This window comes from Microchirus variegatus (assembly GCF_963457635.1).
Source record: "Microchirus variegatus genome assembly, chromosome: 22".
Classification (NCBI taxonomy): domain Eukaryota; kingdom Metazoa; phylum Chordata; class Actinopteri; order Pleuronectiformes; family Soleidae; genus Microchirus; species Microchirus variegatus.
The window spans coordinates 20,072,497-20,088,317 of record NC_139823.1 but is presented as its reverse complement, the minus strand read 5'-3'; the positions used below and the strand labels follow the sequence as shown (position 1 = coordinate 20,088,317).

At 47.2% G+C, this 15,821-nt stretch overlaps 1 protein-coding gene across 1 annotated transcript in view; it reads right to left on the bottom strand.

Annotated features, from left to right (window-relative positions):
• The window catches only part of LOC310943282 (kalirin-like), a gene marked incomplete at both ends in the record, with an annotated part of 31,799 nt that extends 17,427 nt beyond the window's left edge, over positions 1-14,372 (bottom strand). The window contains 19 exons of the mRNA XM_083908814.1: positions 1,253-1,350; positions 1,447-1,643; positions 2,926-3,073; positions 3,899-3,951; positions 4,048-4,170; positions 4,247-4,321; positions 5,312-5,428; positions 5,536-5,658; positions 5,873-5,965; positions 6,047-6,181; positions 6,727-6,858; positions 7,069-7,260; positions 9,037-9,159; positions 9,241-9,571; positions 10,271-10,494; positions 10,717-10,909; positions 11,537-11,651; positions 11,776-11,850; positions 14,318-14,372. Of these exons, the coding sequence (XP_083764940.1) occupies positions 1,253-1,350; positions 1,447-1,643; positions 2,926-3,073; positions 3,899-3,951; positions 4,048-4,170; positions 4,247-4,321; positions 5,312-5,428; positions 5,536-5,658; positions 5,873-5,965; positions 6,047-6,181; positions 6,727-6,858; positions 7,069-7,260; positions 9,037-9,159; positions 9,241-9,571; positions 10,271-10,494; positions 10,717-10,909; positions 11,537-11,651; positions 11,776-11,850; positions 14,318-14,372 (2,602 nt within the window). The remainder of the gene's footprint in view (positions 1-1,252; positions 1,351-1,446; positions 1,644-2,925; positions 3,074-3,898; positions 3,952-4,047; positions 4,171-4,246; positions 4,322-5,311; positions 5,429-5,535; positions 5,659-5,872; positions 5,966-6,046; positions 6,182-6,726; positions 6,859-7,068; positions 7,261-9,036; positions 9,160-9,240; positions 9,572-10,270; positions 10,495-10,716; positions 10,910-11,536; positions 11,652-11,775; positions 11,851-14,317) is intronic.
• Positions 14,373-15,821: the final 1,449 nt, after the last annotated feature.

Genomic DNA, 15,821 nt, shown 5'->3' with positions numbered 1-15,821 from the left:
ATCATGTGTGTGTGTGTGTGTGTGTGTGTGCATTCTACTCTACACTATATTCTATGTGATTCTATTCTATCTGAAAAACCCTTAAACTCCTTCACAATAAAAGTCTCTCACAGAAACCTCTTAAATATGTCAGTTCCCTCAGACCTAAACCACATTAAGTGTTGTAATCCACTTGAATCTGAAGAACCACTAAGTGTTAGAAACCTCTTCAGGAACCTGAACCTCAAGAGTGATTAGAAACCACTGAAGAACTCTGTGAAAACCTCAGTGAAGCAGAAACAGTGAAGGATCTGAAGAACCTCTGAAGGTCCTGGTCTCACACTGGGTCAACTGAAGAACCTCTGAAGGTCCTGGTCTCACACTGGGTCAACTGAAGAACCTCTGAAGGTCCTGGTCTCACACTGGGTCAACTGAAGAACCTCTGAAGGTCCTGGTCTCACACTGGGTCAACTGAAGAACCTCTGAAGGTCCTGGTCTCACACTGGGTCAACTGAAGAACCTCTGAAGGTCCTGGTCTCACACTGGGTCAACTGAAGAACCTCTGAAGGTCCTAAACCCTTAAATGACCGTCTGAACCACAGGAAGATCCTCCAGAACCTCATAAACCTGAAGTAGTTCTAACAGTTTAAGAACCTCAAGGTTCACCTGAAGAACCTTTGTGGACCTTAAACCAGGACCAGTGACTGATGTGGTTCCTTACCAAGGGTTAGTGCTTGTGGGTTAGTTAGAGTTAGTTAAGCTTAGTTAATGTTAGTTAGAGTTAGTTAATGTTAGTTAATGTTAGTTAAGGTTAGTTAAGGTTAGTTAGAGTTAGTTAAGGTTAGTTAAGGTTAGTTAGAGTTAGTTACGGTTAGTTAGAGTTAGTTAAGGTTAGTTAGAGTTAGTTACGGTTAGTTAGAGTTAGTTAAGGTTAGTTAAGGTTAGTTAGAGTTAGTTACGGTTAGTTAGAGTTAGTTAAGGTTAGTTAGAGTTAGTTAAGCTTAGTTAATGTTAGTTAGAGTTAGTTAATCTTAGTTAATGTTAGTTAAGGTTAGTTAAGGTTAGTTAGAGTTAGTTAAGGTTAGTTAAGGTTAGTTAGAGTTAGTTACGGTTAGTTAGAGTTAGTTAAGGTTAGTTAGAGTTAGTTAAGGTTAGTTAGGGTTAGTTAAGGTTAGGGTTCATCACTTTGCAGACGACTCCACACTTTCTCTCAAACGTCTCTTAAAGACATCATCGTTAGCACGTTAGCACGTTAGCAAAGGTACAAACTGACCTGAGGCCTGGACCTCAGTGATGTACTGCTGAAGGTCGTGACCTTGCTGGATGACCTCATAGACCATGTTGTTCATGGCGAGCCTTCGCTCCATGTGTCTGAGGAGCAGAGAGGCTATAGTTAGCATTGGTCCATCAGGTGATGATGTCATCAATGATGTCATCAACCTGAGGGGGCGTGGCTTCATCTTTTACCTGTGTATGCGCTGCTGCGCTAGTGTTAGCGCCTCGCCGCTAGCCTCCACCAGCCGCGACTGGCCCAGCGTTAGCTTGTCTTGAGCTAGCTTGTCCTGGCTAACGTCGGCGAGTCGCGGTGACGCGAGTTTCTCTGAGGAGAAATCCTGAGACTGTTTGAGGAGATCCTGACTCCAGGAGTCCATCTCTCCACTGACCTGAAGAGGAGAGAGAGGAGACAGAGGGTTAGAGGAGGAGCAGGAGGAGGAGGAGGAGGAGGAGGAGCAGGAGGAGGAGGAGTAGAAGGAAGAGGAGGAGGAGAGGAGGAGGAGGAGAAGGAAGAGGAGGAGGAGGAGTAGAAGGAAGAGGAGGAGGAGGAGGAGGAGGAGAAGGAGGAGGAGAGGAGGAGGAGGAGGAGAAGGAAGAGGAGGAGAGGAGGAGGAGAGGAGGAGGAGGAGGAGGAGGAAGAGGAGGAGAGGAGGAGGAGGAGAGGAGGAGGAGAAGGAGCAGGAGGAAGAAGAAGAGGAGGAGGAGGAGAGGAGGAGGAGGAGAAGGAAGAGGAGGGGAGGAGGAGCAGGAGGAGGAGGAGGAGGAAGAGGAGGAGAAGGAGCAGGAGGAAGAAGAAGAGGAGGAGGAGGAGGAGAGGAGGAGGAGGAGAAGGAAGAGGAGGAGGAGAAGGAGGAGGAGGAGGAGGAGTAGAAGGAAGAGGAGGAGGAGAGGATGAGGAGGAGGAGAAGAAAGAGGAGGAGAGGAGGAGGAGAGGAGGAGGAGGAGGAGGAGGAAGAGGAGAGGAGGAGGAGGAGAGGAGGAGGAGAAGGAGCAGGAGGAAGAAGAAGAGGAGGAGGAGGAGAGGAGGAGGAGGAGAAGGAAGAGGAGGGGAGGAGGAGCAGGAGGAGGAGGAGGAGGAAGAGGAGGAGAAGGAGCAGGAGGAAGAAGAAGAGGAGGAGGAGGAGGAGAGGAGGAGGAGGAGAGGAGGAGGAGGAGAAGGAAGAGGAGGAGGAGAAGGAGGAGAGGATGAGGAGGAGGAGAAGAAAGAGGAGGAGGAGGAGGAGGAGTAGAAGGAAGAAGAGGAGAGGAGGAGCAGGAGGAGGAGGAAGAGGAGGAGGAGGAGAAGGAGCAGGAGGAAGAAGAAGAGGAGGAGGAGGAGGAGAAGGAAGAGGAGGGGAGGAGGAGGAGCAGGAGGAGGAGGAAGAGGAGGAGAAGGAGCAGGAGGAAGAAGAAGAGGAGGAGGAGGAGGAGAGGAGGAGGAGGAGAAGGAAGAGGAGGAGGAGGAGGAGGAGGAGGAGGAGTAGAAGGAAGAGGAGGAGAGGAGGAGGAGAAGGAGCAGGAGGAGGAGAAGGAGCAGGAGGAAGAAGAAGAGGAGGAGGAGAGGAGGAGGAGGAGAAGGAAGAGGAGGAGAGGAGGAGAGGAGGAGGAGAAGGAAGAGGAGGAGGAGCAGGAGGAGGAGGAGGAGGGGAGGAGGAGAAGGAGGAGGAGGAGGAGGAGGAGTAGAAGGAGAACCTCTAGTGTGCACTGTTGCAGGATCCTCAGCTGCAGATAAACGTCCAGTCGAATCTTCTTCTGGTGAAAAAGTTCTTCCAGTTGAACATGAGTCTCTTCCAGCTGCTGCAGCACTGACTCCACATGTGTCACTGAGCTGCCCTGAGGCCTGAAACAAACGCACCCACACACACAGTATTAAAAACCACTGATGGTCCTGGAAACAAGCGCTCCTGCAGAGGTGACAAAACCAACGCACCACCCGTCATCAGCAGCATCATCAGAGCAAAGAGCAGCGAATCAAACGCACCCACAGAGGCGTCACAAAGTCAGAAACAAACGCACCCATGCAGAAAACTAATACTCCTACAACACTCAAATGTGTCCAAGTGAGAAAAACAAACGCACCCACTCATTAGATATCTACCTCAGAGCTGCAATAAGGTAAAAAACAAACGCACCCACACACACTGCACTGTCCTGACATAGGTATACGAAACAAACGCACCATCCATCACCAGCAGCATCACCGAGCAAAGAGCAGTGAATCAAACGCACCCACAGAGGCGTCACAAAGTCAGAAACAAACGCACCCATGCAGAAAACAAAATTTCAAAAATAAACGCATACATTCTTTAAAGACAACAAAACAAGCGCACCCTGAAGCAACACTGACTGGAAAAGAAGCCCACCCACACGTTTTACATGAGCTATAAAACAAACGCACCCAAGCAGAAAACAAACACTCCTCCATCACGACTCGGATCTAAAAAGAAAGGTGTCAAAAGGAGATAAAACAAACGCACCCACTCACTATTTATCCACCTCAGAGCTGCAATGAATTCAAAAACAAACGCACCCACAGAGGCTTCACAAAGTGAGAAACAAACAAACGCACCCATGGAGAAAAAAAACACACCTTCTTTAAAGACAACAAATCAAACGCACCCGTCGCAGGCCTCCAGTCACACAGTGAGGCGTAAATCAAACGCACCTGAGCTGCAGGATGAGGTCTTCTCCTTCTCTGATGACGCTCAGTGCTGCCTCCTGTGGGGTCAGAGGTCACAGGTTAGTTAGAGGTCAGGAGGTGGTGTTAGGTCTGTCATGTCGGGGTCGGGTCAGGCGGGCGGGGTCAGTGTGTACCTGTGTGTTTGCCTGCTGCTGCTGCTGTTGACTTATGAGCGTCTGCAGAGTGTCCACAGTGTCAGGACACACACACACCTCTGAGGACAACTGCTTCTGAAGACCGTCCATCCACGAGGACAACTGCAGAGACATGAGTGAGTACTGCAGTACTGCACAGTACACCTGTGTATATGTACTACGTGTGTGTACACCGTACCTCTTTTGTGTGAGTGTAGAAAGAAACGGCGAGATCCAGCAGCAGCTTCCTCTGTTCAACCCTCTGAATAAACGCCTGCACACACACATTTACACACGTTTACACACACGTTTATACACGTTTACACACATTTACACACATTTACACACATTTACACACCTTTACACACGTTTACACACATTTACACACATTAACACACGTTTACACACACCTTTACACACATTTACACACATTTACACACATTTACACACCTTTACACACGTTTACACACATTTACACACATTTACACACGTTTACACACACCTTTACACACCTTTACACACATTTACACACATTTACACACATTTACACACCTTTACACACGTTTACACACATTTACACACATTTACACACGTTTACACACACCTTTACACACATTTACACACCTTTACACACGTTTACACACATTTACACACGTTTACACACATTTACACACGTTTACACACATTTACACACATTTAAACACACGTTTACACACATTTACACACATTTACACACACGTTTACACACATTTACACACGTTTACACACACATTTACACACACGTTTACACACTTTTACACACGTTTACACACACATTTACACACATTTACACACACGTTTAAACACGTTTACACACATTTACACACATTTACACACGTTTACACACATTTACACACATTTAAACACACGTTTACACACACGTTTACACACATTTGCACAAGTTTACACACACATTTACACACATTTACACACGTTTACACACATTTACACACGTTTACACACATTTACACACATTTACACACACGTTTACATACATTTACACACACATTTACACACAAATTTACACACAATTACACACATATTTACACACAATTACACAAAACACAAAATCTATGTCATATTAAGTCAACAATATGTTTAAAAACACATAAAAACAATCTTCAGATCAGAGTGTTACTTTCTAATTGTCATAATTGATTATCATCTCTTTGAACAGTCATGTATTGATAACTGATTATTGATTATTGATTGGTTCTTCTGTTACCTGCATACGCAGCTCCAAGTCTCTAGAGGCCTGATAGATCTCCTCCTCCTCACACTCTCCAGACTGAGCCAGTTGATCTGCTGCCTCCAGAAGCTTCTCTGCATTAGTGTAAGTGTTCTGACACACACACACACACACACACACACACACACAGATACATTATAACCACACAAACATACAGAATTGATATGTGTGTGTGTGTGTGTGTGTGTTGTCGTCGTTACCTGTGCGACCTGCTGGAAGTCGTCGTGGCGTTTCTGCAGAGCTCGCGCTCGGTGCAGAGATTTACCGACACCACTGTGTTTGTTCAGGAAAACTTCACCGTGCTGCTCCACCCAGTCTAACACCTGACACACGCACACACACACACACACACACACACACACACACACACACACACACACACACACACACACACAAACACACATACAAATGTAATATAATAGTTTATCAACTTTTGTTCAGTGGCTAAAACCGTTTTAAAAGTATTTTTTTAGTTGTTTTGTTCATCAGAAAACAAAACCTGATCTGGATCTGGATCTGGATCTGGATCACTCTCACCTGTCTCACATCCTTTTGAAACACACACAGCTGCAGACGCTGGTGGAGGCGGAGCTTACGGTGCTGCCACGCCCCCTCCACCTCATGGTGACCCTGCAGAAGACACAAACAGAGCGTCGTCGTCTCGCGTGTCCACCTGTCCTCAGTGAGACAGGTAGAAGACGTGAGTCCTACCTGCATGACCTGGTGCAGAACTCCCATGATGCCGTGCGTGGCTGCGGTCAAGTCCGGTTTGGAAGCGGAGTCCTCGGGTTCTGTTGCCGAGCAACGCTGCAGGACGTCCAGCAACGCTTTCCCGCTCTCACTCACCTGAGAGACAGACAGGTGAGGCACTTCAATTAGCTTTAGCAGTAAAACAGTTAGCATCTGTTAGCATTAGGACTTCCGTTAACTTTAGCAATCAAACTGTTCGCATTAGCAATTCAGTCAGCTTTAGGAGTCAAACTGTTAGCACTAGCACTTCAGCTAGCTTTAGCAGTAAAACAATTAGCATCTGTTAGCATTAGTACTTCAGTTAACTTTAGTAGTCAAACTGTTACCATTAGCACTTCAGCTAGCTTTAGCAGTAAAACAATTAGCATCTGTTAGCATTCGCATTTCAGCTAGCTTTAGCAGTAAAACAGTTAGCAGCTATTAGCATTAGCACTTCAGTCAGCTTTAGCAGACACACTGTTAGCATCTGTAGCTGTGAAGTTAGCTTACACAGTTGATACGCAGTAGTAGCTCATGTATTAGCAGTATTCTACAGTCGTTGTATTAGCACCTCAAAGCTGAGACAGACAGACAGACAGACAGACAGACAGACAGGTGTGAGACAGAGAGACAGACAGAGACAGACAGAGACAGACAGGTACCTGTGTGTAGTTAGCAGAAATGTCCTCATTGAGCTCCTGGTGTCTCTTGGTCTCAGTCTCCAGGTCAGTGGTTGCTGTTGGCAACGAGCCTTCAGAACAGGTGTGGACCCAACCTTCAACCTTCAGCAGGAACTGGACAGACAGGAGGACAGACAGGGAGACAGACAGGAGGACAGACAGGAGGACAGACAGGAAGACAGACAGGAGGACAGACAGGGAGACAGACAGGAACAGGAGGACAGACAGGAACAGGAGGACAGACAGGAGGACAGACAGAGATGGTGAGACAGGAGACTCAGCATGGACATGCAGCACAGACACAGGTACAGACACACCAGTCACCTGCTCTGCCCCCTGGTGGAAGCCTGTTGCCATGGCGAGCGTGTTGCTGCGTTCCTCCAGCGCGTTCGTCAGTGACTTCCAGTCGTCCTGTAACCGTGACGACACCATGGCGATCCGCTCAGCGCCGTAGTGACCGGCCTCTGCCAACCTCGCTGCCACGGTGACCACACTGTCCACGTTCACACTGCCGTTCTGTTCACACACATTTACACGTTAACGTTTTCACTCACTCTCCCACACCAAAGTCACTCACTCTCTCACACCAAAGTCACTCACTCTCTCACACCAAAGTCACTCACTCTCTCACACCAAGTAACTCACTCTCCCACACCAAAGTCACTTACTCTCTCACACCAAAGTCACTCACTCTCTCACTCACTCTCCCACACCAAAGTCACTCACTCTCCCACACCAAAGTCACTCACTCTCCCACACCAAAGTCACTCACTCTCTCACTCACTCTCCCACACCAAAGTCACTCACTCTCTCACACCAAAGTCACTCACTCTCCCACACCAAAGTCACTCACTCACACCAAAGTCACTCACTCTCTCACTCACTCTCCCACACCAAAGTCACTCACTCTCCCACACCAAAGTCACTCACTCACACCAAAGTCACTCACTCTCTCACTCACTCTCTCACACCAAAGTCACTCACTCTCTCACACCAAAGTCACTCACTCTCTCACACCAAGTCACTCACTCTCCCACACCAAAGTCACTCACTCACACCAAAGTCACTCACTCTCTCACTCACTCTCTCACACCAAAGTCACTCACTCTCTCACACCAAAGTCACTCACTCTCTCACTCACTCTCCCACACCAAAGTCACTCACTCTCTCACTCACTCTCCCACACCAAAGTCACTCACTCTCTCACACCAAAGTCACTCACTCTCCCACACCAAAGTCACTTACTCTCTCACACCAAAGTCACTCACTCTCTCACTCACTCTCCCACACCAAAGTCACTCACTCTCCCACACCAAAGTCACTCACTCTCCCACACCAAAGTCACTCACTCTCTCACTCACTCTCCCACACCAAAGTCACTCACTCTCTCACACCAAAGTCACTCACTCTCCCACACCAAAGTCACTCACTCACACCAAAGTCACTCACTCTCTCACTCTCTCTCCCACACCAAAGTCACTCACTCTCCCACACCAAAGTCACTCACTCACACCAAAGTCACTCACTCTCTCACTCACTCTCTCACACCAAAGTCACTCACTCTCTCACACCAAAGTCACTCACTCTCTCACACCAAGTCACTCACTCTCCCACACCAAAGTCACTCACTCACACCAAAGTCACTCACTCTCTCACTCACTCTCTCACACCAAAGTCACTCACTCTCTCACACCAAAGTCACTCACTCTCTCACTCACTCTCCCACACCAAAGTCACTCACTCTCTCACTCACTCTCCCACACCAAAGTCACTCACTCTCTCACACCAAAGTCACTCACTCTCCCACACCAAAGTCACTCACTCTCTCACACCAAAGTCACTCACTCTCTCACTCACTCTCCCACACCAAAGTCACTCACTCTCCCACACCAAAGTCACTCACTCACACCAAAGTCACTCACTCTCTCACTCACTCTCCCACACCAAAGTCACTCACTCTCCCACACCAAAGTCACTCACTCTCTCACACCAAAGTCACTCACTCTCTCACACCAAAGTCACTCACTCTCCCACACCAGAGTCACTCACTCTCCCACACCAAAGTCACTCACTCTCCCACACCAAAGTCACTCACTCTCCCACACCAAAGTCCATAGAGTAAACCAGTGATTTTAACATCACAGCACACAGGAGTTCACAGGAGTTGTTGATCCACTGCTGCCTCCATCACTAACTTACAATGACTGATTTAAAATATTTCCTTTAGACTTAACTCAGTGACACAAAGTGACCACACGAGGCAGCAGAGGACCTCCTGTGTCTCAGACTGACCATGCAGTTGGCGGTGAAGTGCTGGTGTTGGGTCTGGAGGTCGATGGCGTGCTGATGGTTCAGTCCGACCTCCACCAGACTCTGCGTGAACAGCTCTTTGCTGTGGCCGATCCACTCCGACATCTACAGAGGTGAGATGAGCAGAGAGAAGGTTAGCGCCCCCTGTAGGCGCCTCTGTAGGCGGGCTCCTGCGTTAGCTGCTACCTTGGTGGCGTCCTGCTCAAACAGGTGCAGCTGCAGAGCCTGGTCCAGCTGCAGCTTCCTGTCGCTCCAGCTCTGCAGCAGGTGAGAGCGCGACGTCTGCAGACGCTCCAGCAGAGACGAGAGCTTCGGCGCCACGCTCTGGAAGTCTGCGCCGCCCGACAGCCAGCTGCCGTGGCTTCCTCCGCCGCCGCCGCTGCCTACTTCGTTAGCGGCATCGCCGTGCGTGGGGCCCAGGCGCATGCGCTGCAGCAGACTCCGCCCCTCGCGGTCAAGGGCGTCGACTGGAGCTGTGGCGATGGTGTTCCGGAGACGACCGTGTTCCTCCAGGAGTCTGAGAGTGACGAGAACACGGTAAACATCGTGGTAAACATCGCGGTAAACATCGCGGTAAATATTGCGGTTAGCATCGTGGTAAACATCGTGGTAAACATTGTGGTAAACATCGCGGTAAACATCGTCATAAACAACGTGGTAAACGTCGTAGTTAACATCGTGGTAAACTTTGCGGTAAACATTGTGGTAAACATCGTGGTAAACATCATCACAAACATCATCATAAACATCGTGGTAAACATCGTGGTAAACATTGTGGTAAACATCGTGGTAAACATTGTGGTAAACATCGCGGTAAATATTGCGGTTAGCATCGTGGTAAACATCGTGGTAAACATTGTGGTAAACATCGTGGTAAACATTGTGGTAAACATCGCGGTTAATATTGCGGTTAGCATCGTGGTAAACATCGTGGTAAACATTGTGGTAAACATCGCGGTAAACATCGTCATAAACAACGTGGTAAACGTCGTAGTTAACATCGTGGTAAACTTCGCGGTAAACATTGTGGTAAACATCGTGGTAAACATCGTCACAAACATCATCATAAACATCGTGGTAAACATCGTGGTAAACATCGCGGTAAACATTGTGGTAAACATCGTGGTAAACATCGTGATAAACATCGCGGTCAACATCGCGATAAACACCGTCAGTAATCACGAGATTATGAATTATGAATCCGCTGAGCTCTTACTTTCGAGCCTCAGCCACGTCCTGCGGCTCCGGTGTCCGGTTCAGTCCAGATTCCAGCTGATCCAGTTGGGCTAACAGCTGCGTGGCAGCTCCCGAAAACTCCTCCAGACCCAGACGCAGCTCAGTCCACTCCACGTGGTCGTACTCCAGAGAACCGCCCAGGTCAGAGGTCAGCTGGGAGGGGTCGACGAGTCGCGACAGACCCTCCACCGACACCAGGCTGGTCTGTAAACGTGGTTAGCATCTGTTAGCATTAGCGCTTCAATTAGCTTTAGCAGTAAAACACTAAGCATCGGTTTGCATTAGGACTTCACTTAACTTTAGCAATCAAACTGTTTGCATTAGCACTTCAGTCAGCTTTAGCAGTCACACTGTTAGCATCAGTAGCGGTGCAGTTAGCTTTTGCAGTTAATACACATGCTAAGTACACAGTCGTTGTATTAGTACCTCAAAGCTGAGTTTGGCACTGCCCAGGTTGGTCTTGTGTTTCTGCCAGAAAGTGTCTGGTTTGATGAGCAGCGCCGTGTGGATGTTGGATGAAAACGTCTCCTGCAGCGTCCTCAACACAGGCTTCACACTGTCCCACTTACTGCCTCTCATGTCCACAACCACTGTGAAGCCACGCGCTCGCACGTCCTCACTGTGTCCACACAGAGACAGAGAGACGTGAGGACAGGGACAGACAGGTGTGTGTGTGTGTGTGTGTGTGTTCTTGTACTTGCGGCATACTGAGGACCAGTGAGGGTTTTTAACCAACAAAGTGAGGTCATTTTTACGGAGTGAGGATATTTTGGCCGGTCCTCACTTTGAAATCACTTCCTTAGGTTGCTATAACATGCTATACTCAATTTGTCAACAAAAAAAATCAAATTTGTCAGATTTTGGACCAAAAATTTTGGCTAAATTTTTTTTTTTTAATGTTGGGTCAATTTTTTTCTTCAAATTTTGGGTCAATTTTTTCTTTCAAATTCTGTGTCAATTTTTGTTTTCACATTTTGGGAAAAAAAAAATTCAATTTTTTTTTTAAATTTTGGACGACATAGTATAATATGACGTTTTTGTCAAATTTCGGACCAAAAATTTTGGGTCAAATTTTTTTTGTCAAATTTTGGACGACATAGTATAATATGACGTTTTTGTCAAATTTTGGACCAAAATTTATTTGTCAGCAAGTACAAGAATGTGTGTGTGTATGTGTGTGGGGTGTGTGTGTGTGTGTGTGTGTGTGTGTGTGTGTGTGTGTGTGTGTGTGCGTGTGTGTGTGTACCTGGGCACAGTGGACAGGTACGTGACCAGACGACTCAGGTCCTCCTGTTTTATTCGATCATGATTGGTTCTGGCAGGAAAGGTCAGGATTGGTCCGCCTCGTTTGTCCCGCCCACCTGGAGGAAGGACACACCCTCAGTTATTTGTGTGTGTGTGTGTCAGTGTGTGTGTGTGTGTGTGTGTCAGAGTGTGTGTGTGTGTGTGTGTCAGTGTGTGTGTGTGTGTGTGTGTGTGTGTTACCTGACACAAAGGCCACCTTCTCTCTCAGCACCGTCAGGACGTCGACCGCTCTAACACTCTCCACTTTACCTGAAGCTGACAAATCAAGATGGCCGACGTTAGCGGGAAAAGGTCATTTGTTCAAATGTTTAGAGAAACAAGCGGTAACCATAGCAACCAGGAGTCCTCGTGTGACCTTTAGAGACCAAAACCTGGTTCAGGTCAGGACTGAAGAGTCCTGAGAAGACTAGCTGCACAAACCTGTGTGTGTCAGTGTGTGTCTCTGTTCTTGTATGCGTCTGTTTGTGAGGACCTGTGTTTCAGGGTTAGGAGACACATGAGGTCTATGAGTGTCCTCAGTGAGGACGCTGTGCCAGAACGTGTGTGTGTGTGTATGTGTGTGTGATCCCACACAGCAGCAGGAAGCTAATCTAACACACACACACACACTGTGAGCCATAAACGCTTCACATTAGCAGCTTGAAACTGCGACTGACGCTAAAAACAGGAAGAGACTCAACGCCTTCACTCGTGTCCTTGAGTCCTTCACTCGTGTCCTTGAGTCCTTCTCCTCAGAGAGCACCCTTAAACCCTCAGACTAACGTTTATCAACAGCTTCCTTTTCCACCATATTTGGATGAGAGGGGCGGAGCTTATTGAGAGCTCAAGAACAGCGTTTGCCCCGCCCACAAACGAGTGAGTGAGATCATGAACTCAAGAAAAAAACAACAAAAAGAAGAAGAGAGAGTGAGACAGTGAGAGAGTGAGACAGGACAGACACACTGAGAGAGTGAGACACTAAGCTTCTCTCTCTCTCTGATCAGCTGATCAATGTCTCTCACAGACACTGATCAGCTGATCCTCCAGCAGCTGTCAATCAAAGTGAATCAACTGATGTCCAACATGAGACAAACTGTGTCTTATGTGAAGATAAGAAGGACTGACACTCTGATGCTTCGTCTCCTTCATGGTACAGTCCAGTACAGTCCAGTCCAGTTTGGTATAGTCCAGTCCAGTTTGGTATAGTCCAGTCCAGTTTGGTAGAGTCTAGTCCAGTTTGGTATAGTCCAGTCCAGTCCAGTTTGGTATAATCCAGTCCAGTTTGGTATAGTCCAGTGCAGTTTGGTATAGTCCAGTGCAGTTTGGTATAGTCCACTCCAGTCCAGTTTGGAATAGTCCACTCCAGCTTGGTATAGTCCAGTCCAGTCCAGTTTGGTACAGTACAGTCCAGTGTGGTACAGTCCTGTCCAGTTTGTTATAGTCCAGTCCAGTTTGGTATAGTACAGTCCAGTTTGGTATAGTACAGTCCAGTCCAGTTTGGTATAGTCCAGTCCAGTTTGGTATAGTCCAGTGTGGTACAGTCCTGTCCAGTTTGGTAAAGTACAGTCCAGTTTGTCCAGTTTGGTATAGTCCAGACCAGTTTGGTACAGCACAGTCCAGTGTGGTACAGTCCAGTTTGTCCAGTTTGGTATAGTACAGTCCAGTTTGGTATAGTCCAGTCCAGTTTGGTATAGTCCAGACCAGTTTGATATAGTACAGTCCAGTGTGGTACAGTCCAGTACAGTCCAGTCCAGTCCAGTTTGGTATAGTACAGTCCAGTGTGGTACAGTCCAGTCCAGTTCAGTCCAGTTAAGTCCAGTCCAGGATCCGGCTGGTGTTTCCTCTGAGAACTTTACTCGATCGTATGTTTTGAACAAACTTCCGTGTGATTTTTAAACCCATTGTGTTTCTGACGCCCAATCAGCTAACTGTTGTGGGTGGAGCCTGTCAAGCCCCGCCCCCTAACTGTTACTGTAGAGTTTTACTGTGATAACTGAACTGAACACAAACATAAACAACACTGAGATTTACTGATGTTTTTATGATAGAAAACGATGTCACTGATGTTACTTACATTTAAAAAAACGAAATAAAAAGAAAAATTTGACCTTTTTTAGTTTACAAAAAATATCACAGCTTTAAAATAATGTGACAAAAAAATGACACATTTTTATAAAAAAGTCGATATTTCAAAGTTAACATTACATTAAAACAATAAGTTACTGTTACTCGTGACGGAATGTTTAAATGGCTAAAGTTTCAAAATGTTGTCATGTGATATAAAAATATAGATATACGTTACAAAACTTTATGTTACAGTCTTTCAAAATAATGTTACAATGTAGAGTAAATAAACAATAATCACTAGGACTGTATGCTGGTGCACTCACGTGAAACATGAACGTGTGTTCCCGTGGTCACTAACGGAAAACTCACCACGGTGCACTTTAAATTGTGGGTCGATTTTTAAATTTTTTTTTATCGCGATTAAAATGCACGCGATAACATCGTTTCATGTCTCGCGCGCGCGCACACACACACACACACACACACAGGCCTTCACACGGTCCTCCATCCTCACACACACACACTCAGTGAGTCAATGGGCGGATGTGGAGGCATCATGGCGACAGCAGCTCCTACTACACACACACACACACACACACACACACACACACACACACACACACACACACACACACACACACACACACACACACACACACACACACACACAGCCTACCCGCCGTCGCGAGGCCGTCCTGGCCCGCTTCTCCTCCTCCATCAGTCGGATTCATCCTCCTCCTCCTCCTCCTCCTCCTCCTCTTCCTCGCGGACTCTCCTCCGTTAGTAGCGTCGCTCGCTCCGCTCCTCGCGCCTCCTCCTCCTCCTCCTCCTCACCCGTCCATCCCTGCGGCTTCACATCAGATGTGTGTGTGTGTGTGTGTGTGAGCTCGCGGACAGACGGATGTGTTTCCCTTCTCCCGGTACCGATCACTGATGCTGCTGCATCTTCCTCCTCCTCCTCCTCCTCCTCCTCCCGGTGCTGATGCTGCTGCTCTTACGTTACCGTGATCCCGCGCGCACCATCATCATGGTACCGTTACCGTCTCTCTCCCTCTCTCTCTCTCTCCCCCTCTCTCTCTCTCTCTCTGCCGGTCCAGTCTTTCATCTGTGTGTGTGTGTATGTATGTGTGTGTGTGTGTGTGTGTGAGTGAGCTTCACGCAGGCGCACGAGGACACTCAGACAGAGAGGGGGCGCTGCTCTGCACGAGGACTGCAGCAGCTGCTGCTGCTTCACCCCCCCCCCCATCCCGTTACTACAGAATACCGTTACCGTTACTATGAGCACGTGACCAGCTTATATTATAATTATTATGACGTCATCATTTAAACTGGTGACAATTACTATGACACCGTGAATAAACTTGACATTTTAAAATGTAACCATTTATCGAATGAATGAATGAATGAATGAATGATGGATGAATGAATGAATCCACTGCTTCAGCGCTGCAGCGGCACCCAGAGGCCACATGAGCTCACTGCAGCCTGAAACACAACAGTAACTGTTGATAAGTTTAACTATGGAGTTATTATAAATATAATAATTATTACATTATTATGATTATTATTATTATCATAAACGACTCCAGGTCTTTGTTAATGAAAACTGACTGATGTGTATAAATGACATTTACACACATGTATAACATCATAAACACGTAAATTATAAAACATTAAAGATGTGAAGATAAATAAACAACAACAATCAACATTTATGACCATAAATCAATGCTTTTATCATCATTAATACATAGTTTTGGTGCAGAGGGGGGTGTGTGTCGTCGCGGCGTGATGACGTCATGTTGCTGGAGCAACAGAAGCGCGTCGTCTTCACCCCGGTTAGCTTAAAGCTAAATAGCTATGTAGAAGGAAACCATCGTTGGTTTCTCTTGCTATTTTTTTTTTTTTTCAAATAAAAAAATCTTTTTCTTCCTTCGTCGTTTGAATATTGACGACTCGACGCAGCGGGAGTCGGTTAACCGACGAAAGAGTCGCCCCGTCGCCGCCGCCGGAGACCACAGAGCAGGCTAACGCCGTGCTAACGTCTGCTAGCGGGAGAGAGCGAGGAGAGCTAACAGCACAGGAGAGCTAACAGCACAGGAGAGCTAACAGCACAGGAGAGCTAACAGCACAGGAGAGCTAACGTTAGAGAACTAACGTGAGAAAACTACGGTCATTTA